Below are 26,088 nucleotides of genomic sequence, written 5' to 3' on the forward strand. Positions count from 1 at the left end.
AAGAAGAAAAGGAAGGTTTAAGTTCATCCTTAAACTTGTCTATGTCCCCCTTAATGGTATCAACTTCATGATTAGCTTGTTCTATGATCAAAGTCATCAAATCATAAGCGCACTTATTCAAAATGGCAACCCATTTGTCCTTAAACAACACATTTTCCTTAAACAAGGTCGGAGCTTTTTGGAGGCGTAAGCCTCTAGGTATCATCCTGTTCTTTACATATTGTGCTAATGAAGAGGCATGCATCGCATATTTGATTTGTTTCTTAGACATGTTGGTTAACTTAGTAAAATCTGGAGCCGGTTCTGTATCAGACAAAGTAAATGGTAAGGCAAGGTCAAGAATTTTGTCTCGCTCCTCCGTAGAGAATGCAAATGATTCCTTCCATTTAGCCATGCTAACAGAGATTATTGTAGCAAACAAACGTTAGCGTGCTGTATAGTTACTTGAGCAAACCCAAACCAGCAACGTGTTGCAAAGACAATGAATAATTCAAAATTAAATACTTGTAATAGTGTTATTCAAACTATCATATACACTATATACAATGAACTTGGTTTACAAACTGAACTGTATATACCAAAGAACACAAAATTAAACTACAGAACATAGGTACAATGTCCATTTTTTGCAGTCCTTTTAGCTGTATAGAACGTCTTGTCATTCAAGAGGTAAGAAGGTCAGTTCTTCATTTAAACAGAAGCCCGGTTGTCTTTCTGTTTCGGCTTAACAAAAAAGCCTTCCTCAGCGGCCACTACAAAAATACAGCAATATACACAATGCAAAATGGTCTATAAATAACAGGAATCAAAAGTAAGCATTATAGGAATAAACAAACAATTGATACTTACACGCGAGCTGTTACTAACTGGCTTTCGCGTTGGCAAAGTAGCCCTGAGTACGGAGAGCATTTAAAGAGTCTAGTCACCTGATACAAGGAGACCATGTGAGCAGAATGTTTTAAAGTGACAGAACCATATAGTGTAAGTGATGTACTTGCTCATAGGTAACATGCTAGATCTAGCGATGTGTTTAGTCCTTTAGGATGTAAGGAATCGAACATATGTATGTACTTAGATTCTTGACGTCTAAGTATCAATTCAATGTCAGTTTTCTCATATTTCTTAGTGTTAGTATAACGCCATAATACAAAGAAAGAAAGTTCCTCATCAGAGTGGTTTTTCTCCAGGAAATGTGAGGTAAGGGGAGCCTCCAGAACGTGATTTCTTACTCTGGACCTGTGCTCACTGATCCGGTATTTTATAGGTCTCTGGGTTTGTCCAATATACCAGAGAGGACATGCACATCTGATCACATAAATAAGGTGCCGTGAGTCACAATTATTAAAACTATCAATTTTGAATATGCGACCCGTTACTGGGTTCGTGATTTCACGAACTGTCAGCATGTATTTGCAGCTCTGACAAGAGCCACATTTGAAATTACCTGCAGGCAAATTGGATGAGGACATAGGGCGTGATATTGGATTTATTAGTATGTCTCTAAAAGACCTGGTGCGTTTGTATGCAATCCGTGGAGGTACTTGGCAACCGGGTAGATGTTGCACCAGGTGCCAGTGTTTACGGAGAATTTGGCCAATTAGAGGTGACATGGAAGTATATTGCATCACATAAGTAAGTCGTGTAGGCTTAAGAGTGGTGCATTCTGTAATTAATGATTCCCTAGGTTTGTTATTAGTTTGATGCATAGCATTTAGAATGACATGTTTAGGGTATCCCCGTTGTAGGAGATCAGCATTCAAATTGTGTGCTGCTTGGAAAAAATCAACTAGTTGAGTTGAATTCCGTTTCAATCGAAGTAATTGGCCATATGGGATATTATTTTTTAGATGGACCGGATGGAAAGAATCATAATGCAATAAAGCATTCCTGGCCATAGACTTTTTATAGGGGCGAACGCCCAATTTACCATCAGAATTTTTGTAAACGGTCACATCTAGAAACGGAATTGACTCTAAATTACATGCCCCACTCAATTGAATATTTAGATCTTGTTCATTAATCCATTGGTTAAATTGCATGAAACTATGTGCATCTTGCATAGCCAAGCAAACATCATCTATGTAACGAAAATAAAAAAAGATCTTATTGCTAAATGGGTTATTGGTCAATATATGTGCATATTCAAATGCGATCATATAAATATTTGCAATTGAGGGCGCACAGGCGCTCCCCATGGCGACCCCATGTATCTGCAAATAAAATTCCTCATCATATACAAAGTAGTTCTTTTCCATAACAATGTCAAGTAAGTTCAAAAGAAATGGGGTCGGAGGTTGTAAGTTAGCACGTGAGTCCAATAAATCAGCAATTATAACACGTACTACGTCCGTGGGGACATTTGTGTATAGTGCGTTAACATCTAGGGTGCAAAGCACCGCAGTCAGTGGTATAGTCAGTTGTTCTATGCATGTAATAAAATGTTTAGTATCTTTAATATATGCTGGAGTTTTTAAAGTAAACTCATGAAGGAAGGATTCTAGATACTTAGCTAAGGGTTCTAAGGCAGAGGAAATCCCTGCAACGATTGGTCTACCTGGTGGAGGGCGGGTCTGTTTGTGGATTTTAGGCAGAACATAAAACTTAGGTACTTTGGGAAACTCATTATATAAATATTCAGCAGTCGCTTTTGATATGTGGTCAGCAGCTAATGCTTCATTCACCACTGTTCTAATAATCAGTTGTACTTCCTCTGTGGGGTCATGTGTCAGGCGCTTGTAAAATTGCGTATTGCTAAGTTGTCGTTTTATCTCATTGTGGTAATCTGCTTGTGATAATACCACAATGGCCCCGCCCTTATCAGCGGTGATTAGCAGAAATTGTATTTCCTTGTATTATGTTTAAGAAGATGTCTGGAACTTACTGAGATTTAAAAAATTGCTTAGGGTGACATGGTGGAGGGTGCTATCTTAGGAAAATGTAGGCAAAGCTCTGCTATATGTGAATAGAATTGTGTGTAGAAAGTGGGATTCTACAAAATTCCAGCTTTGCTACAAATGTTACATTCTAACACATCTGGGAAACAAACAAGGCAAGCAAAGAGCTTCTCTGTTGCTGAATTGAATTCCCATCCTGTTAATGCTTCCTTATCCATTAAGCCTTGTGGGCAATAGAGCAGTCCAATCAAGTACAAGCTATCATTAAAAGTGAGCGGGACAGAATAACGTCTGTTGGAAACTGTAAATCCCTAAAGTGATGGTGTGTAATGGTTAAACAAATCAGAAAGGGCAGTGTTTGATTTAATTAAAGTATTGATTGAGCTCTCCTCTTGGTTTCAGTTGGAGAGGATTCTGGGGTGTGCCCGACTATCACTGACTTTGTGTGTCAGAACAAGAATTGCATCGAGTCCAACCTTGTTTGTGATTACAAGGCTGACTGTGGAGACCGGTCAGATGAAGCTGACTGCAGTAAGTACCTAAATATGCATTCAAATGAGGGGCAGTTTGTTTTAACCTAGCAGCTGTAATGCAGATTCTCAGGAGATGATAATGATGAACATGCTGCTTCTCTGCTAGTGCTCTCGGGGCCTGAGACATGGCATTTTCATATACCTGGAGACGATTGCTGAACAAATAAATATCTGGATGCAGGACTGACTTGCGGCTAATTCAGATTTTCTCAAAAAAGAGTTTTCCTCCTTCCATTACCATCTACAGGGAAACAAAGCTTTTGAGAACTTCAGAGTCTAGTGTGCACCATGGTTAATTACATTTACAGTGCATTCCAGCAGCAGCTGGGATGGCATAGCTGAGAAGCCTCCTCAGAGGCTTCCCAGCTGCCACAGAGAAATAAAGTCTTTTTCCCCCATAGGGGAAAGCAGACTTGCACCACCTAAAAAGGTGGCACGGGACTGCTGCTATCCTGGGAGGCGTTCCCAGGGCAAAAGGGGTTTGGAAGCTGCCTTAATGGCAGCTCCGCCTCCCAGAATGCCCCAGGAATGCCTCCCGGGACCCTGGCGTGGGGGCTTGTGCCAGGAGAATGCTGGCGGGAGGCCCTGCCGGTACCCGAGCCCCGTGCTGCTGCCAAAATCCAGGAGGGCTGACTTAAGGGGCACTACTCCGGCATCTGTGCCAGTCTTAAGAGCATTCACCCCCCTTCAGGAATGCACTCTTGGTTTGACGTATAAGAAAAATAAATGGCATGCTCACAAATTATTAGAAAAAGTAGATACTGAATCACTTGCTTTTTAACATTGAAGTGACAGTGAAACAGATACCTTAAGAGGAACATGGAATAATTTTGTGTGGCACAGCTAGGAAAAACAACAATTTTAAAAGCGCTCATTCTGTTTTAAACATGATTTTTGTTGGCTGGATGTTTTCAATGAGTTTGTGTATCGGCAATCCCTTCTACAGATTAAGAACGTGATATTATGTAGCTGTCATTGCCTGTGGTGCACCTCTCTTACAGGTTTGATAGCATTTCATGTGACAGCCTGAAAAATGCCAAAATTCGCTCCCAGAAATGGGAACATGTTGCTTGCAGCAAGCATGTGCTCTTTTTGTTCTGACTGACAAGGAGACCCACTGGATTATGATGTGTAGTACACACCCACTCACACATTCACGCAGAAGGCAAGTATTTTAAAGAGTGAAATTGACAGGGAAAGAATGCTTGCAATCTAGACTAGTACATTTCACATTTCCACTGATTGGTGCATCATAAGCATCCCACCGAAAACTGCCACTGACTTAGGAAAAAATGATGTGAATATGTCTTCTCCTTGCTGCGCCTCTTCCCCACCGTCCCCGTACGCCGTCATTTCAGGAATGGGCTGTGAGTAGTTTTTATATTAAGCAGAATGAATTTTTCCAATTCCTTGTTAAATTGTATTTTGTCAATGGTTTTCCCCTTCATGTTCTGTCTATAGTTTTTCCCCTTTATATTTTTAGAGTGACTGGCAAGGTGCCAGGGAGAAGGTTGGTAGTATATTTCCAAGGCAGTGGTTCAGGATGGTTGCAATGGGGGACCTCAAGGACCTATATTCAGATCTAAATTCTCAACTTAATCTACTTCACAGGTATCTGAATATGTGAGCTGTGACTCACAAAAGTTCATACCCTGCCAGAAATTTTGTTAGTCTTTAATTCACAGTGGGTAGCCGTGTTAGTCTGTTTGCAGTAGTCAAAAAGGGCAAGAATCCAGTAGCACCTTAAAGACTAACAAAAATATTTTCTGGTAGGGTATGAGCTTTCATCACAGACTCTTCTGCATATCACACCTAATCCCATCAAGCCTGCTATTCACATTTACATACTGTTCCTCTACTTAAAGACCGATGGATTCACATTCTAGCTGTATCTGAAGAAGTGAGCTGTGGCTCACGAAAGCTCATACCCTACCAGAAAATATTTTTGTTAGTCTTTAAGGTGCTACTGGACTCTTGCCCTGTTAGTCTTTAAGGTGCTACTGCACTCTTGCTCTTTTCTACTGCTACAGACAGACTAATACAGCTATCCATTGCTATCTACCTGACAGGGTTGTCTATTTATTTAAATTTATGTATTTAAAACTTTTCTATGCCGTCTTTCCACCCAAATGGGCTCCCCAAGGCAGCAAGGACAAATATGCTATTTTGAGTTGCTTAGAGGAAGGGCAGAATAAAGACTGATAGAGTTATGATATGCCTCAATTATGAATAACATTGACAATTTTTATCCCACAATCATATATGCTAATCATTATTTTCTGTATGAATATGAATTAAATGCACCTGGCTTTTTTCCTCTATTGACAACCAAATTTGACCCAGTAGCATTATATTTTCGCTAATCAGAACAAAAACACATTTGCACAGGAGAGGAATAATGGAACTGCTGCTGTGTGATTAAAAGCAAAGCGAGAAAGGAAGCGGTGGTTTATTTTTTAATTTTTTTGGCAGTGTGAACTTAAATACATCTTGACTGCCTTCTGGTCTGAGATTCTCACCACAGTTCTCATGCTCTTTAAAAATCAGCAGTGGTACTCAGGTGGGAGAACGCACACGCACCTCACAAGCAGGTTCTGTTCTCCTGAAGCGTATTCAATTACATGTTGGTTTTATGAATAACAGGCCTCCCTAGTTGATGAACCATCTAGTCAAATGCCTTGGCATCCCAAAACGAAAGCAGTGTTAAAGAAAAATGGAAGAGTCCTTTTCCTATCACCTCTAAATAGACCTGCTTTTACATCCAAAAGGATTCAAACAAGGTGCTGACTTCATCGACCCTGCACACGCTGTTCTCAAATATTTATTGTGAACAATTCGAGCAGACTATGCTGGCAACATATTAGAACAGAATTCCTGTAGCCAGGTGATCTTTTTATAAAGGCGAAATCATGAGGCCCAATTGAGCCTAAGTTAAGCCCCATCAATTTGAATGGTAGAGAGTACAGGATAAAAGCTGCATTTGTCTGTTTCACCAAGAAGCAACAGGGAGTTTTATGATGCCTTAAAGACCGGAGTCCCTATAGGCAGGAGCCTCTTTCATCAGATGCATTAGTGGGATGGAACTGTGCATGTGCTTAATTTTCTTTTTGAACTCAGTAGGACTGAAAGATGCTTAACTTTTGCTAGATGTGCCATGGCCCTGTCCAGTAAGGCAGACTCTGACTCATATCAGGCCCTGACTGACTTTGAAGACTGCCACTGGAGGACCCATTTAGCAGCATTAATGGATCTAGACCCAAAGACCAACAGCCTGGACCACCAAAGCAAGACAGCCTTCTCCGTGTGGTGCCTCCCTGATTGTCTGTCCAGCATTAGTCAGGTTATAAGCTTTTTTCTTTGGTCCAGCGTGGTGTAGTGGTTAAGAGTGGTGGACTCTAATCTGGTGAACTGGGTTGGTTTCCCCATGTCAACACATGAAGCCTGCTGGGCGACCTTGGGCTAGTCACAGTTCTCTTCAAGCTCTCGCAGCCTCACCTACCTCACAAGGTGTCTGTTGTGGGGAGGGGAAGGGAAGGAGGTTGTAAGCTGGTTTGATTCTCCTTAAAAGGTGGAGAAAGTTGGCATATAAAAGCCAACTCTTCTTCTTCTTTTTCCTCGGGAATGGCTTACCAGAATGCGTATGGAGGACAAACTTTTTATCTTATCTTATCTTATCACTGAACTCCCTAGACTTGCTGTCTTATTTGCTGCATAGGAAAGCTATCAATTTACTTTGTTAGGACAAATGAAGTTACCCTCTGTTTAAGTATCTTCTTTCACTCTCCTAGGGAGGTGTATATACCTTTCCTGGAGCTATGTATACAAAGGCTTAAATGATCTCCTTGGAACTTGTGTTTATTATTGACATATGTGGAGTTATGCTTTGACATTGGTATCTTTTTAATAACTATTTTTAGCCACAGATTAGTACTACTAGAACTGTCTCTGTCCAAAAGCTAACCTACAACCAGGTCTTTTATGTGTAATAGTGCTTATTTGGCTTCTTCCCATTTCTAGCCTGCCAAAATCAAGAACCTCCATTCCTTCCTTTCTTCAAGGGAATGTTATTTAGGTATGCATGGAGCTTCTTTGCTGTGACTACTTCCATCAGTTTGCCCCAAAACAGAAGATTCAATATCAGGCTATAATTTTCCAGAAAAGAATTTTTATCCTAAACCAGGCAAGGTTTTTTCAGTAGCAGATGAATTACTGCCTCCTTTAGATGCCTTGGAAGGAAACCTTCCACCAATGAGTATTACTCCGATCCAAGGATTTAAATAAACCTGGCAAGATTTAACAAGCCTTATAGACAAGCTGACAAGTGGTGGTTTTCACAACTTCAGGGACCTTACAACTTCAGTCAGGGAAAGCAATCCAAAACTATCCATACACATGAGACAGGCAGTTCCTTCCAAACACTAATGCTGTTGCATCCACTAAGAAGCTGAGAGATCAGGGAGGATAGATCCATCAAGCCAGTGTGGTGTAGTGGTTAGAGTGTGGGACTAGAATATGGGAGACCCAGGTTTGAAGCTCCACTCTGCCATGGAAACTTGCTGGGTGACCATGGGCTAGTCACACACTCTCAGCCTAGCCCACCTCAGGGTTGTGGTGAGGATAAAACTGAAGAGAGGAGAATTATGTGGGTCACCATTGGGGAGAAAGGTGGAGTATAAAGGAAGCAAATAAATAAACAATGGCTGTTAGCCATGATGCCTACATCATCCAAGTTTAGACATAGTCTACTTTGGAATACCAGTTGCTGGGCAACAATGTAAGGAGGGTTTGAACTCTGTATCCTGGCGAGTGAGCCCTCCAAGGCATCCAATTGACTGTTGTGGGAGGTGGGATTCCGGGCTGGTTCAGCAATTTTGTTACATGTAATAGTGCACATTTTGTGTCTTCCCTTTTCCAGTCTGCCAAAGCCAAGAAGCTCTTTGGGATCATTCATTTAGATCAGAGTATTCTTAACCAGTTACTGTGCTCTAAGGATTTTCATTGGTAATAGTGTAATCCTAAACAGAGTTACATCCTTTTAAGCCCATGGATTTAGAGGGGTGCAACTCTGTTTAGGACTGCACTCAATCGTCTTTGTTTCCTTTTTACAAACAATGTTATAGCTTCTGGAGCATTTTATTAAATTCTTAGTTGTTATATCAGAAGTAATTCTACCAGATCCGTTTCTTTTGATCAGGCAAGCTGGCTTGTAATTGAAGAACAAATCTATTTTAGTCATTTTTTTAAAAAGCAAGGCATCAGAGTTGTTCATATTCTATAGGGAAAAAATCCATATGAATTAAAGCCTTTTCAAATTCAAGTTCACTCTTCAAGCTTTTTGGTTACAAAATATACAAAAGCATTGATTCCTTCAGCAATGCATCCCACAGTTCGATCTACAGTTCTTTCATGCATCACGACATTTTCCCAAGTTAGCTATTTTTTCTGACTTCTTTGGTCCTGTGTCTTGAAGTGTGAAAAAAAATTGTCCTCAATAAACCGCAAGGAGTTCATTTCTCAGAAGTGACAGCTACTTATTATATATTTGGATATTTATATCCCTTTCTGGATATTTACTTAAAAGTATTTTTCATTTTTATACTGGTTCAAATCTTGCCTAACCCCCAAATTTATGTAGACAAGCATGGGCCCCAGACTTACCTGGGGCACCATTTGCGTGGGCTGAAGAGGAGGCTGAGGGTGGTAGGGACTGTCTGTGGCCTGCAGTGCTGCTGGGCTGCCCTTTTGAGGGCCTCTGTGGCAGTGCGAGCCCTCAGAGTGTCGCTTCCCATCCTGGCCATGCTGGAGGCAGGGCTCCAGTGGGTGGACCATGAGAAGGGAGTCTTCCCTCTGGTCCACCCAGCTAGGATTTAAAGGGCCCTGCCATGAGCAAGCCTATAGTTGGCCTTGTGGCTTTCCCTACCAACCCAGCCCCTCTGTCCATTGCAATTACGGGTTCAGTTTTGTTTCATGTGGTGTCACGTTAATTTTCCTTCATTTTGCTTTGTCACAGCTGCATTCTGGTGGTGTCAGCATTGGGCTGGATCTGTTTTCAGGGGGAACGTAGCTCAGGTGTCCATTTTCCCCACCTTTGGCGATCTCCTTAAGAGATTTGGGGGGAGGGCTTGCAGGAGACACACCCAGGTATGGGGTTGTCAGGACATCCTCACTCTAGTAACAGGGGATACCATACAGTGGCTAGCTCCTGTGTGGAATCCCATGTCCTGCCATCCTGTGGCATCCCTCAGCAGGCAGGTTGGGGTATGGGGTGTCCATCGGCTGGCAGGCAGGTCAATTGATGCCTGGATCTGCCTCCCTATGCTGCACCAAGGCTAGGTCAGCTGTAACCAATAAAATTGTGGCCATTTCAACTCCAACAATGTGTCTGTTTACTCTGTTTGACTCATCCTCTCCCCTCCTCCTTCGGTGCTGGTTCTGCAGCCAGTATCATGAGTCTCCCTTCCCTACTCAAAGCCTGGTAAAACTTGGAATCAAAAGGGTTCCTGTCAATAATTCTCACTACTTGCCTGTAAACTAATGCATATGAAGTAGTTTGAGGACTTAGGAAAATGATCAAACAGCAAAGAGGCAGTGAAAGGTGGTCTATAGTTCACTTACTATTAGAATACTGTATGCAGCACACCATCTGCAGATATAGTACCTATACAGACCTGCCTATGAAATTATTCCTGCATTTCTCTCTCCTCTGCCACATCCAATCCTGAGACAGTCACACAATTCTTGAAGGGCAATATGTATGGTAGCTTCAGAGAGAGAGGGACTAGAATCAATGTCAATGAGCCATCTGATGAACAAGGATAAACATAGCAAGAGGGGAGGGTAAACATTTTGTAAAAAAAAGTGTATGGGAAAGCAAGTGGTCTTGTACTTGTATCAGAATCTTGGCTTATCATACAAAGAATCCCACATGTCTCAGAACACCATATCCCATCCATCCTCTGTCCTCAGATAGCCCCTTCTATGCATCGGGGCCTCTCCACTTAACACATTGACCCATTCCCATGTTGAGTCTGGCAGCTGGGAGCCACCGATTCAGGCAAATAAGATGCACAAGAGAGCCCTAAGTCATAGAGGCTAAATATTTAATTAATCAGAAGCATTTCTCTCAAGTGGCCCATCTTAAGAGGGGGCTCGAACATCTGTTTCCATTTTTACAGCTAGCAGACATTGCTGTGTTGCCTGTGCAAAGACCTGCTTTTTAATACCTTACACCATCTGGAAAGCAGGAGGGACTCTTTGCGATGCAGAAATCTCTTCACAGGAGAGGCATTTCAGCTATGGCTGATGTATTATAAGAATAGCTGCTGTATTGTAAGGATGAAGCTCTGAGGGTGATGAGAAATCTGGTGATATTAACCTTGCAGTCATTCACTGAGGTAATACTTCCACACGAATGGTCCCAGGAGCTCATTTTTCTTCTTAACATATGCAAATTTGGGCTTTTAGGGGAAATAGCACCTGTTAATAAAACATAGTGTCCATTTTCATATAATTGGCATGCATCAGAGAACATTTACTTTTTTCTTCTTTTGGCAGGTCAATACACCTCTGTTCCAGGAAGCTGTAACTTTGAAATGCAGGGCCAAGACTGGACGACTGTGTGTGGATATACGCAAGATTCCAGTGATGAATTTGATTGGCATGTTAGCAATAGTGCTGCTGTCATACAAGGAAAAGGCCCAAGTAAGGGTCACACACCAGGTAATAAACCTTTCCTTTGAAATCACTCTTGAGAAATGATTGACAGTTTTCAGTTCTCAGACCAAGATCTTCAAGCCATTTGCGAAAGGAATCACAAGTAGATTCAGTGGCGGACATCAAATCATTTTTTTCCTGTTGTGCAAGCAACTAAACTATAGTAACCAAATGCTACTGTAACTAATTGCAAAATACAAATTAAAAAGGTGATCCCCCCACCCCGAGCTGCTGATGTAATAGAATATAAGGCTGAGAAATAACTGGACAAAAATGAATACCTTAATTCTTGTTTCAGAATGCTGCTGGAATGGGAATGAAATCAAATGGACAGAGTAGTGGGCTGTCAGCCATTTTAATCACAGCTTAAGTTAGCAACAGTGTAATTTTACAGATTCTCCTTTTCAAAGTACTTTCATAGGTAGGCAAGTCACAACCAATTTATGGCAACCCCGGCAAGGGGCTTTCAAGGCAAGTGAGAAGCAGAGGTAGCTTGCCATTGCCTTCTTCTGCAGAGTCTCCTACCCAAGTACCAAACCTGCTTAGCTTCCAAGATCTGGCAAGATTGGACTATACCATTCTGCTGTTCCTCCTGCCTCAGATGATAGGGACACCCAAAACAGTGCCCACAAAGATGACCAAAATTTGGCTTACCATGGCACCTTTCCTCCTAGCTCTTTTCAAAGTAGTCCTGATTATATCATTCCTGATCCACTGTGATGGCTGGGTGCATTGTTTTGTCATCTCTTACGATAATGTTCTGCTAAATAAAGATGTAAATATACTATTTAATCAGGACATTACTTACCTTGAAAACCCTATGGGGTCCCCATAAGTCAACTGTGACTTAATGGTGCGCGCACACATTTGCATGCATGTTCAAAAATACTGTAAATGAAAGTTGCACTTTTAACTGCCCCCCTTTTCTGGGCCTACAGTGATGAATAATTTTGTTATAGAACTATTTACACAGGTATTGATGGTCTTCCAGTTGAATTTTAAACGTGATAGAGAATTAAGAGTCACAACTGGAATGACAACTTTCTGTTAGAGTGAAAACTTGATGACAATCCAGTCTTCTATTGTAGTAGGTTTCTTTGTGCAAGTTGTCTAGCATACTTTTTAAATACCTACAAGAGTCATCACACAATAATAAAGAAGTACACTAGACAGAGCTAGCAGTTGGAGCTAAAAAAAATGGATGATTTGATGACTGGAAAACAGATATTCAAAAATCAAACCTACCTTCTTGCAATGCCCATTTTCTATCAATTTGAGTCTCTCGTATGATTGCTTTGATGATTTGCTCGCATTTCAAAATGAACAGCATTTGGAATAATTTTGCTTCTTCACATTGATGGCACTCAGTATAGTGGCTGGCTGCATCACCACAGATAGCACACATTGACTGGCTTCCTCGGACTACATAAGTCTCAGATCATAATGGGCAGGTCATACATTATAAATTCAATCGTGTTAAAGGGTTTGCTGCTGTTGCACTTGCAAAGATGGTGATATTAATCTTCATCTATCACATTTTTATACTGTTCTTTCTCTCAAAGCAGTGTACATGGTTCTCCATTCCTCCATTTTTATCCTCACAAAATCCCTGTGATATAGTCTAAACTGAGAGGGTGTGGTTAACCCAAGATTATCCAGTGAGCTTCTTGACAGAGTGGAGATTTACATATGAGCCTTCTCATTCCTAATCTAACGATCCTAAACAGAGCTATACCCTTCTAAATCCATTGAAGTAAATGGGTTCAGAAGGGTGTAACTCTGCTTGGTGGTGGAACATGCCATCAGGTCACAGCAAACTTCTGGCAACACTGTAGGGTTTTCAAGAAAAGATACCTTCAGAGGTGGTTTGCCATTGCTTGCCTCTGTGTGGGCTGAGAGAGTTCTGAGAGAACTGTGATTGGGTCACCAAGGTTACCCAGCAGGCTTCACATGGAGGAGTGGGGAATCGAACCCCTACTGTGCTGGCTGTCTTCTTAGGATTGTTTAATTGCCATTGTCTGATCACTACACAAAACTAGCATGCTCAGAACTCACAGAAGTGGACTTCAGTTCTGAGGTCACAGTGAGCTGATATGGACAACAAGCCATGCAGCGACCCCTTATGCAACACATGCGCGCACACACCAGCAGGACTGAGGCAAAAATTAGGAATCTCCCAATTTTACATTTCCACAGATTAGGGAACATTGAGGCAACATAGCTTCATTGCTACGGCACAATATTTTGCAACCTGGGTGGTGATTGGTGAGCTGTCTCCTAGCAGAAACCTTTTGGTCCATTCACCCTCATCAACAGAGCCCATTTCCCTAATCAAAGGGTCAATAATATTGAAGCGGGAACAGACAAGCCACACAACTTGCATATCCACATGCAGAGATCAGGATTTAACCACCTTTTTATTTTATTGAGGGTTTTCCCCCTCCAACACAGATATGGGATGGAGAGAGGAAAAACAATGTAGAATATAGATATGCAGATCAGATTCTGAGCACTTTTTGAAGTTGAAGGGTGCAGTTCACAAATTGTGATCATCTGAACACATCCAATGCACGCATGTATCACTTGAAGATGAGCCCAGATGTATTTTCATCAGAAAACCTAGCAAAATAGTACTGTCCACTCTGAGTCACAGGAGCCAACAGGGGTCTAAGGCAGGGAAAGGCGTATCTGTTACTGTGCATGATCTATACACATGTATGGAAGACACATAGCGTTGCCAGGTACGGCAAGAGACAGGAACTTACTGGGGGTGCAATCATTGTGCCCATGTGATGACATACTTATGGCACAACCTAGAAGTGACATCATCGCACTAGGGATGACGCTGTAGTATTCGCCACAAACAGAGTTTTTGGAGGAGGGCTAGAGTGTCACCCCCAGCACAATGACATCACTTCCAGTTGCATCGTCCCACAGGAACGGTCATGGCACCCCCCTCATTTGGCTGGCTAGTTTTGGTTGTAGGTCCTTAATAATACATTGGACTGGTTTTAGTTGGTGACAACCAGAGGTGTTCTGTTGTCATTCTCTCTGGGCTTATCTTATTAAGGACCTACAACCAATGCTGGATTGTGACACTTCCCTCGCCGAAGCACTGGGGGGGGGGCGTCCCTTTCTTGCTTACAGACAGCCAGCTAACCTAAAACAACTTCTCACCCATGATGATAAACTACTTAACAGGAACATGGACTCTGGCACCAAGGCCTGCAACAAACCAAGGTGCCAAATTTGCCCTCATATAGATTCTAGAAACATCATCTCTGGACCCACCAATGTCAGCCATACTATCTCAGGTTCATACTCCTGCTCATCTTCTAATGTGATTTATGCCATCACATGCCAGCAATGCCCTTCCACAATCTACATTGGACAAACAGGTCAGTCTCTTAGACAAATATTAAATGGACATAAGTCTGACATCAGAAACCACAATATTCAAAAACCAGTGGGAGAACATTTCAACCTTCCAGGACATTCTGTTGCAGATTTAAGAGTAGCAGTTCTCTTACAAAGGAATTTCAAAGGGAGATTGGAAAGAGAAACTGCCGAATTAAAGTTGATATTCAAACTAAAGACAATGCATTTACCTGGGCTGAATAAAGACCTTGCATTCATGGCTCATTACCAATGCTGATTTCTCCACACCCATCTCTCCCCTGGACATACAGACTCTTCTGCATACCACACCTAATCCCATCACGTCTGCTATTCACATTAGGGCTGTCAATTCGGTTCGGCCCGAACTGAAAATCAGCCGAATTTCCCTTGATTCGGCGGTTTTTAGTTCGGGAGGAACCGAACTCAAAACTGGCGGGCAACCGGGGGGGGGGCGAATTCAGCGAGTTCGAGAGTTCGCGAATAAATTCGGCCAGTTCGGGGCCGTCAGTAAGCAGCATAACCTTCAGTAAGCAGCATTCTCCTCCCCCGGCCAATCGGTGGCCAAGCTGGGTCTTCTTCTGCCAATCAGTCAGGATTGAGTACTGGAGGAATCAGCTGATGTGCGGCCGGCCGGGGAAAGAGAGAGAGAGAGGGAAATCCTCATGTGTGTGTGAGGGGGTGCTTGTGCACATTCGCTCCTTTCCGTGGCTGCAGGGGGCGCATTTTTTGGGGTACAGACCCCAAACTTTCAGGGGATATTCAGACAGGTTTTCTTAAGAGACCACCCAAGTTTTGTAAACATTGGGTCAGGGGGTCCCGAGATATGGGCTCCCCCCTTTTTCTTTCCATGGCTGCAGAGGGCGCATTTTTGGGTGTGCCGACCCCAAACTTTCAGCGGAGCATCAGACAAGGCTTCTTAAGATACCCCCCAAGTTTTGTAAACATTGGGTCAGGGGGTTCCGAGATATGGGCTTCACCCCTTTTTCCTCTCCCCCCTTTTCTATTTTCGTGGCTGCAGGGGGCGCTTTTTTGGGGGTTCAGCCCCCAAACTTTTATCATAGCTTCAGAGAATCCCTCTTAAGAGACCACCCAAGTTTTCTAAAGATGGGTTCAGTGGGGGCTGAAATATCGGCTCCCCCCCTTTTCTCTTTCCGTGGCTGCAGGGGGCGCATTTTTGGGTGTGCCGACCCCAGACTTTCAGCGGAGCTTCAGTCAAGGATTTTTAAGAGACCACCCAAGTTTTGTAAACATTGGGTCAGGGCCCCCCGAGATATGGGCTTTCCCCTTTTCCCTATTGGGATGAATGGATCACCCTCGAGAGATGCATACATATGGATCTTATATTGGATACAAATGGAATCATATTGGATTACCCAGCCTCCCAGCCCCTCCTGCTGGAACAGAAGACAGCCACAGTAAGACCCCTTTGGGGGCTTTAATCTATAATTTTTCTTTTCTGTGTGTGTGTGTGGGGGAAAGCAGAGTCTGTGTGTGTGTGTGGGGAGGGAGCAGTTTCTGTGGGTGGGTGGGGGAGCCAAAGGGGGCTTTTGCCGGTTCTGCCTGGGGTGTGTGTTCCCCCTCCAGTCTCTCTCTCCCTGGTTTGAGGGGGGGCTTCATTTTTATTCTTCAGGTTTTTCCTCATTCATAAGATCAGTTAGGTTATTTTGATGCTTGCTCAAAACTGGTTTTCAAATGGTGACTTAAAGAATGCATCTGCCTGGTCCCAAGTCCAATGCAAAAGGAGAAATTCCACCCCCTCCTGCTCATTATGCATAGCTAGCTGCCTCTGTCCCTTTCCATGGTTTGCAAACTCCCAGGTGTCAGGTGTTGCTTTGCACTGTTGCAAAGGTGTTGCATTGCCTGCTTGTGTTGCTTTGCAGTTGTATTGTTTTGCAAAATTCTTCACACCTGCCCCGCCCTTTGCATGTTTGCAAAGGTGTTGCTTTTCAGTTGTGTTGCTTTGCAAAGTTCTTAGCACCTGCCCCGCCCTTGCTCTCATCAGCTGTTTGTCGGGCCGGGAGCTTTGTGCATGGGCAGCAAGCTCTGCTGAGAGATACACATTAAGGGTGGGGGGGACCCCTTTCAGGGCCCATATCTCAGCCCCCCCTGACCCAATCTTTACAAAACTCGGGGAGTCTTTCAATATACGTCCTTTGAAGCTCTGCTGAAAGTTTGGGACCTCTAAGCCCAAAAATGCCGCCCCCAGAGCCGCGGAAAGGCGCGGTTGTGTTTTTAATGGCTTTATTCGGCCGAATTTTTTTCCGAACTTTGAATTCCCGCCGAATTGAACGGATCCGAAGTGGGGGAGTTCGGACTTCAGCACGTACCGAACCCACAAGGGCCAAATTCGGCCGAATCCGAACTGTACCGAATTTTTTTTTTGACAGCCCTAATTCACATTTACATACTGTTAACATTTACATATGAATGCTTGTCTGAATTCACTCTCCTTTACTTAAAGACAGATGGATTCACATTCTAGCTGTATCTGAAGAAGTGAGCTGTGGCTCACGAAAGCTCATACCCTGCCAGAAAATATTTTTGTTAGTCTTTAAGGTGCTACTGGACTCTTGCTCTTTTCTACTACTGCAGACAGACTAACACGGCTACCCACTGTGAATATACCCAAGTGTAAGTTAGAAACTTCTTCTCTGCCATCTCTGAATTCCTGTCCTAGCAGAAACTGCTAACATGGGTTTTAACTCCTGGCTAAATAGAGTAAGTAACCAGACCTGGACTTTGACCACCACTTTTTCATATAGATCTTTGAAAAGTGGTGGGGCTTCTTTGGAAGGAAAACAGATGCAGGAGTTTAGCAGAATAATTAAAAAAAAAAGGTTACTAAGAGGCACCAAAGTACTAAGGAGCTACAAATACCTGCACTTCAATCCCAATGCTCCTACACGATTTACCCACACTGTTCAGCTTGGCATAATGCCAATTTGTATATTCATATACTGATTTTCAGAATGTCTGGGAGCTTTTTTCCAGTAGTCGTTGCAAAACCTTATACTCAAAACTTAATGACAGCAAGAAAGTACACTGGCTGAAAGGTAGTTGTTGACAAACAACTGCCGCTCCTGGATTTTTTATATTATTTTTTTGGCAACCTCAAGCCTGCTGAAACACAAGTAATGAACAGTGGAATCCTAAACAGAGTTACATCAGTCTAAGCCAATGGGTTTAGGAAGGGTACAACTCTGCTTAGATTGCACTGGAAGTAATGATCCCATACGTTTGTGCTGTGTTGGTCCATGTTGTCTTGAAATTTCAATCCTTTACTCCACTAAGGCTCTCTCAAAACAAGTAGAAAAATGGTGAGCATGGCTTATGAAAGTTCCCTGCAGCAGATTAGACGGGATGAACAAATAGCTCCTTCTCAGGGACCCATCATATTCATTGCATGTTACAAATGCACACAATTCTGGATTAAATAAGCCTTTGCTCTGATCTTATGCACGTAATAGAGATACACGACCAAGGAAGATTTATTTAAAATATATGATCTTACCATAGCGATATTTCATCCTGTGACTGGGGCCCCTGGAGATTGGTGCTGCAGTTCTTTGGTTAAGAGAATAAAAATGGTTATATCTTCTGCTCCAGGCAACTCTAACCCCTTCTTTGTCTCATTCTAGTACAGGTGCACTCAGTGGTATTTATTCTTAAGATGGTCTCTTATCATAGCTGGTGGGGCTGTGGGGCATGATGAGAGGTAAAGCCTGATGGGTGGAGCAGAATAGCTACTGAAGCAGCCACAGCTTGCTACGGCATCATTAATTTTCAGGAAAGTACTATTATCAATAGATTACATTATTTTTCCATAGATTCTGGGGATATTTATGCATGGCTGCTTCCTCGTGGTCACCCCACTGACTGCTTCAGGGCTTTGTTTTGATTATGCATGCATTTTCCAACAGTCAGAGGTCACCTCACTCTCCCCGCGCATTTCCACACATTTCCCCCACATTTTCTGGGTGCTGGCTAAACACGAATCCAGAAAATGTGAGGAAACGTGTGTGGAGAGCAAGGCGACCTCTGACGTTCAGAAAAAGCAAGCATAATCAAAGCCAAGCCCTGAAGTAGTCGGCGGGGTGACCACGAGGGAACAGCCATGCATAAAAGGCCTGGATGAAATAGGCATCTACTGTGTGCACGGTTAATGCCTTCCATTCTTTCATGTGGAAACATGTATACGGTGGGCAAACAACGCAATCCTGAAGGCTGCTCTAGCAGTGGCAGCCAGCTTCTGATGCAAAAGGAGCGGTGCTGGTCCATTCCCTACAGACATTCTGCAGGGGGAAGCAACAACATGCACCCCTCTGTAAGGCACAGGCAGCATAGCAAGCACGCTGGAGTCCCTAGCAACCTTGGCAACAGCTGCCAAGCAGACAATGGCAGCCGGTGATGGGGAGAGGCTAGAGGAAGGCTATTGCTGCAGAGCTGAAATTTTGCCCTTCTGAAAGGGGGGACAGGATGGACCAGATCATGGCAGAGATGCTGTTCTACAACCCTCTATGTTCCATGGGAGTAGCCCCCTGCTCCTGCACTGCCGAGCTGCACAGCTAGGGTTGCCACCCTCCAGGTACTAGCTGACGATCTGCTATTACAACTGATCTCCAACCAATAGAGATCAGTTCACCTGGAGAAAATGGCCAGTTTGGCAATTGGACTCTATGGCATTGAAGTCCCTCCCTTCCCCAAACCCCGCCCTCAGGCTTTATCCTAAAAACCTCCCACTGGTGGCAAAGAGGGACCTGGCAACCCTATGCATAGCTCACCAGATACTAGCAGTTCTGTGGGGAAGTGTGGGGCACAGAGACCACCCCCCAACCCAATGCCAGAGCAGCCACACTCCCTCAGATGACACCAGCCTGTTCCCCACGTGAGCTGCTCACAGCAGCCAGAAAAGTGTGTGTGTGGGAAGGGAACAAGGACCAATATTTGGGCTGGCCTTCAAAGTGCCACTGGACATCTGCTATGTTTTGCAGCTGAACAAAACAGAAGCCGGTGGCTCCAGAAAGACCAACAACAGCAATGCCAGCAAGGGCATCCCTGAGTGAGAGTTCATCCTCTAGGACATGTGAAGGGGCAGCCCTAAGGGGAAGTCACAGATGGGTTTGGGGTGGAGCAGAGAGGGGTGTAGAGCTAGTCTCATCCAATCACAAACAGACTGGGACAGAGTTGTAGAACACCTCAGACTTTATCACACAGCAAATCATGAAGAGGTCTGAGGAACTGGGGTGCCAAATTCCTCTGTCCAGTGTGCCCTTGTGAACTGCTCTCAGGGGCCATGTGGAGACAGTAGGGTTGCCAACTGCCAGGTAGTGGCAGGAGATCTCCTGCTAATTCAACTGATCTCCAGCCAATAGAGATCAGATCACCTGGAGAAAAATGGCCGCTTTGGCAATTGAACTTTATGGCATTGAAGTCCCTTCCCTCCCCAAACCTCGCCCTCCTCAGGCTCCACCCCAAAAATCTCCCGCCGGTAGCGAAGAGGGACCTGGCAACCCTAGGAGATAGGCTGAGCTGTCTGTAGCACACTGCATGCAGATGAGTGAGGCATATTTACTGGCTAGAAAGCTGCCCAAAGGAGGGTGATCCAGGAGCCAGGCTGGAACCAGTGGGGAATGGCAGGCTTTGTACCGATCAAGCTCCCAGGTCTCCCTGCTGAATCACCCCCCCTGCACAGATGCTAAATAAAAATGTGAGCAGTGATGGCAAACAGGACAGATGCCATGTGGGCACAGATGCCATGGGGGCCACAGCCATTCCTGTGAGACCCCAGCAGGGTTTGCATTTCCACCACCATGGGGGGGCTCCATTTGCCACAGAACCCCCACCCCGAGGCTCATGCTGACACCATCCAAATGACACCCTGGTCCAGTGATCTTTGTGTGTTTTCAGACTCACCCCCAGCATTGCTCTGCAAGAGTGCCTGAACCTTTGCTTGTCTTAGAACCTAAGATCCTGGGATCTTTCTTTCACATGAGTAGCACTCTAATCTGGTGAACCAGGTTGGTTTCCCCACTCCTCCATATAAGCAGCGGACTCTAATCTGGTGAATTGGGTTGGTTTCCCCACTCCTTCACATGAAGCCTGCTGGGTGACCTTGGGCTATTCACAGCTCTCTCTGAACTCTCTCAGCCCCACATACCTCACAAGGTGTCTGTTGTGGGGAGGGGAAGGGAAGGCGATTGTAAACTGCTTTGAGACTCTTTAAAGGTAGAGAAAAAGCGGGGCATAAAAACCAACTCTTCTCCTTCTGAAAAAATTGACAAAGTTTATTTGTATTTCTCCTACAGAGGAGAATCAGCAGGAATCCATAGAGATTAAGTACCAAATAGAAATTATTGCTTAATTAAAGATAAGAACCATACATTTTAAAGAAACAAGAAGTCTTAATAAAACTTGATAAAATTGACAGTGTTTTGAAGCAATGAAAATATACTGTATGTAGGGTCCTGAATGTAGGATCTATAGTTCCTGGCTTGAGTTTTCCTCGTATTGACCATGTTTTGCAGTAGTATGTGAATAATTAATAAATAGCAAGTTTTGGGATGATTCGTTAGTCTTTGTAGTACTATTTTTCTGTTTTTACAAAAAGAGCAGATAACTATCTTTATCCAGTAAAGCAGATAGAAAGCAGCCCATGGAATGCTCTGGGGGTAATTGTCAATTATATTATTATAACTGAAGTCTTTGTATGGGAAAATCTAAATCACAGATCTAAGAAATAGGGAATTGCAAAGAACAGAGGGTGTAAACATAAAAGAAACCATGAAAAAGTCTAACATTTTAAAAATATGTGCGAATAAATGGCAGTCTAAATATGTTTACATTGGTTAAGTCAATTTAAATTGAATAATGAATTAGCAGCACGTCTAACAGTGGTTTTCTTTTCACGAGGGCTTGACAAACCACTTTCACTCTTCCCTACTTGCAATATATTTCTTCCTTTTACATTTTGCAGTTTTAAAGATCTTTTTTTTAATTCCCCAAGGGTAGGGTTGCCAACCTCCGGGTGGTGGCCGAAGATCTTCTGGGATTACAACTGATCTCCAAGTGACAGGGATCAATTCACTGGTAGAAAATTGTCAAGGTAGACTCTATGGCATTATGGTCTTGGCCGGGGAGAGTGGGGTATTAAATTGAAACAATAAATAAATTATACCCCGTTGAAGTCCCTCTCTCCCCAAACGCCACTGACCTCAGTCTCCACCCCAAAAATCTCCAGGTATTTCCCAGTTCACAACTGGCAACCCTACCCAAGAACCTTACCTGTGGTTTCTTTGTTTTTTACAATGATAAGCATCCATTTAGAAGTGCCACAGGGGCCTGATTCTGACAGTGGCCCTGGAGAAAGAGGAGCTCCTCCCTTTCTTCCCCAGTGTTATTTTCCTGATCGCTCATATAGCATTTTAGAGAAAGGTGTTTCTTCCTTTGTAATCCATTGCTAGCACTGACAAGGCATTTCCATTCACTCAAAGGTAATGGACATAATTTTCTATACATCAATTCATCTTCTCAACAAGAAGGAGATAGAGCAAGAATTGTTACCACCACATATTTTCCATCCAGCATGGGTACATGTAGACTCCGCTTCTGGTTCTGGCCATGTAATTCACCCAAAATTGGAGTGTTAAAGGTAAGTCCAAAAAGAAGCTTAATATCTAATAACAATGTTTGTGCTTCTTAAATAATTAGAACAATTTAAATATTACAGATAATAAAACCATTATGTATTCTTTGCTTGGTTCCCAGTTCACATTTTCCCCATACTATGATCTAACTTGCTTCCCTTGTGCCTTGAGCATTGTTTGGGGGATGGGGGGAAGCTGCTAACAAACACCTTCAATAAATAAATATTTATGCCATTATCGATGCTTTCCAATGTCAAAATTGGGGATGATCTCTTCCTTCATCGATTCCTCCAACTTAACCTAAGGTGTGTTTGTTTGAGATTTATGGAGTGAAGCCATTAAACGTAACCATTAATAGAGTGCATGATTTCTCTCCAACATCCTTGATTGCAAACCTCAGTGCCCCACATTGCTTTACTACCTGGAAGGAGAAGTGGAGAGTAATTGCAGTTTCACTGTTCGGCGTCCCTGCACTGCGGTGAACATATTGCTGTAATACTGGAACGTAGAGCAAAATTAATTCCCCTTGTGATAATATATGTCCAATATTTCAGTTTTCCAGCTTGTTAGGCAGTTCATATTACATAAATTGTTGTGAACTGGGGTGTAATAAATCACAGCAAAGGACAGGGCAATTTCATTAAAAATGACTAATTTTTTTTTTATTACTTCAACCCCTTTTTGAGGGGGAAAACGAGATAAGCGTTTTTTGTGCTGTTTTCATGTTTTGGAAGTGGCATTCTAATGTTATTTGCAATTTTGTTAACAACATTTATAGACTTGTTTCTGCTAATCAGAGGTTTTCCTGATGTTAACTCCAGTGAAAGCCAGAAAGGATTGAGTTTCAAAATGATTATTGGGCAGAAAAGATGGATTCTTTCAGCTGACTCACAACTCTTTGTTATACTTTCCTTTTTTTTCCTTTTATCCCTTGGAAGCTCTTTGATCAATTGATCTTGAGCAGCATATATCTAGTGTTGGAGGGATATAAGGACTGAAACAAATCTTGCCACTGACAATGTAGCCTTGGGGTCCCTGTCGCTTAGTAAAAAAGGCATTATGTCAGTCACAGAGGCATTGGATTTGTATATTAAAAGGGGGAAAATATAGTGCGATCGAAGTTCCTCGTAAAAGCGGCATTCCAAAAGGGCATGGGGTAATGTGTCAATAGAGCCAGAAGAGCAAGGGCAGATCCTGTCTGAGTATGGTATATTCAGAATTCTGCCCTGCATTACCATAGAAGGGTTAGCATTCAATCTAGCCAAGCAAAAAGCTCTACAGAGACGAGGAGTTGTCAGATAATATGTATAGGCAGGCAGACCACGTGGAGGGGGTATTCCGAAGAACTGGGATGAACAGACGCGACGAGCACGAAAAGTAGTGCTGTTATAATCGAGCTCTTTAATGCGCTTTTTAATTTTGGCAAAAGCTTCAGTTTTCCCAAGATCTGATATCATATCCTGCGAGAAGCTTATACTTATGAAATCTGTCCCTGTTCCCATCTTAACAGAAGTTGTTCTTAAAGTGCCTCTAATATTACAGCATGCATGTAAATCTGCTCAAATGTAAGGATGGCCAATTGCCTATTCTGAACCTGTCTCCATCAGTTTTCACAGGAAAGTTAAAACTGTTTGTTATTACTGGGATTTCACAAACAAGGATGCCAATCTTATGGATGTTTAGTCAGACACAAGTCCTAGTGAGATCAATGTTGCAGCCATAACATGAATGGTATTCTGATTTCTTCTACACCACAGTTTAGTGAAACAAATAAAGAAGAGTGTTTGCAAGTCTTCTCTACATAACTCATCAAATACATAAAGCTGCCTAATATTGAATCTAAGCCAGTAACCTGCTTTGACTGGCTGTGGCTGTTCTGTATCTCAAGCAGAGAGAGCTTTCTCAGCACCTGTATCTGAAATTCTTTAACTGGACATGCCTGGGACTGAACTAAAGACCTTATCGACATGTACAACACTGTCCCATAGTCCCTCCCTACCTCCCCTACACTGTATTCAGAATACCACTTGTGATGTTTTGCTATGTAAATATTGTGTGTGCATGTTTTATTTCTGTAATTTAATGTGGGATTTTATCTGTAGGTTGCTGTGGGTTTAACTGCAGGCCTCTAGAGTAAGAAAGAGGGGAGGGGCTGGATGAGTGATTGAAATATATTATTATTGGATGGTAGCTGTACCTTAGGGGGTGGCGTTGTCTGGGTTGTGGAGAGATAATTTGTTCAAAGTGGGTGTGGGGTAAGAGAGTAGAGTGGGGGAAGAGATTTAGTGTGCTGTGGCATGTGAGGGAAATACGTGTTCTGTGTGGAAGTTATGAGACTAAGTGGCAAGCGAGGAAAATAAGCCTGTGTGGAAGTCATTAGCCTAAGTGGCAGTGAGAAAAGAAGCCTTTGGGGCTAGGTCTATTTAAGGAACTTTAGAGAAAGAAAAACTGTACCTATCTAAAAAACATTACACTTATGAACTTTACTGAAACCATTATGCTGGTATACTTATAAATAAACCCTATTTGTGTTTAACAACTGTTTTACTTAGAGTAAAGGATCCCCTTTTATCTCAGAGCCACCTCACGTACTGAACATTTTGTCAGTCTACCACAAGTAACTAAACCATCCTGCTCTTTGGGTCCAACTAAGAATCCTAGTGTAAGAGCCTGTGACAGCAGGAAATGAGTAGGAAACACTAAGGAAGGCAAGAAGGCAGAATAGATGACTTCAAAGCACTTCCGAGAGGCGTCTTTACAGGTGTTACATATGATGGGTCTCAGAATAGAGCAAACTTTTACACCACTGCTAAAGTCATTTTCCCTTTTCCCTGCATCAAACATGCCACCTCCCTTCTTAAGTAGTCCTGTGAATCCTATGGTGGAGCCTTTGTTTTCTTTACATTTAAAATTCTTCACCTCTTTGGCTTTACAATTCTTCTTTTGCATTTCCTTTGATACCCTTTACATGTATCTCAGGGTCCCTTACTGTATATCTCCATTATCTCTTCTTCTACAGCTTCCTTTGTGCCTTTGGTTCTTCTGCTGCCTCTGTAGGTGTCACCTTCTTCTCCATGACCATGAAGCTACATCGCTTTTTAAATAAAGCCTTTCCTGAAATATTTTAGCTTCACCTTGCCATCCACCACCTACTGATTGTCACCTCTAGCCCATCCTCATTCCAAACATTGGACTTCTGTGTCCTCTTGGAAGGAACCATCGAATTTTTCAATTCTGTGTTTTGGGACTATGTAAATACAAGCAATAGTATTCCATATAATCCAGAAATGAATTGCCCGTGTTTCCTACTCTCTGTCAGAAATGCTTTATTACAGTTAAAAGGCTCTTCTAATGCCTTTTGTTCAGTCTTTGTGTTCACATTCATTTGTTTGAAATTGAAAGTAGAGCTAGGGCATTCTCTGAATTATATTTTATAGCAGAGCTTATAAAAAAGGGTAGCAATATAGGGCACTGACCTGATTGAATTTAGCTGAAAAAATTGTACTGTGGCAGCATACAAAGAAGTTTTATATATTATGGGCTGGATCCAGACTAAATTTTCCAGTGGTAGAATGTCATTTTGCTGCCCTTCCCCCTCCAATTGCCGCCCACCAATCTCCAAAAAAAATGCTTCCCCTGGGGGAAGGTGGTCTGCAGCAGGAAAGGGTAATCTGTAGAAGTTGCTGATTAAGTCTGGAAGGCAACCCTATCACATTATTGTTTCCTGATAAGACATCAAATCTTATTAAAACCAATACCAGCTGCCATCCTATCCAGACTACAAGTCAAGAGTCTTACTCCAGGTGCTAGATATAGTGGTCAAAGTAGAATATAATGAATTATATCATCAACTTGCTGATGACCATAAATACAAAAGCAATGCAACTCTGAGGTCTTGTGAACCTA

At 42.8% G+C, this 26,088-nt stretch overlaps 1 protein-coding gene across 1 annotated transcript in view; it reads left to right on the forward strand.

Moving 5' to 3' along the window:
- The window catches only part of MALRD1 (MAM and LDL receptor class A domain containing 1), a 284,449-nt gene that overhangs the window by 199,827 nt on the left and 58,534 nt on the right, over nt 1–26,088 (forward strand). The window contains 3 exon segments of the mRNA XM_056857102.1: nt 3,297–3,425; nt 10,982–11,146; nt 22,030–22,187. Of these exon segments, the coding sequence (XP_056713080.1) occupies nt 3,297–3,425; nt 10,982–11,146; nt 22,030–22,187 (452 nt within the window).

The sequence above is a fragment of the Euleptes europaea genome, chromosome 11 (genome assembly GCF_029931775.1).
Source record: "Euleptes europaea isolate rEulEur1 chromosome 11, rEulEur1.hap1, whole genome shotgun sequence".
Classification (NCBI taxonomy): Eukaryota; Metazoa; Chordata; class Lepidosauria; order Squamata; family Sphaerodactylidae; genus Euleptes; species Euleptes europaea.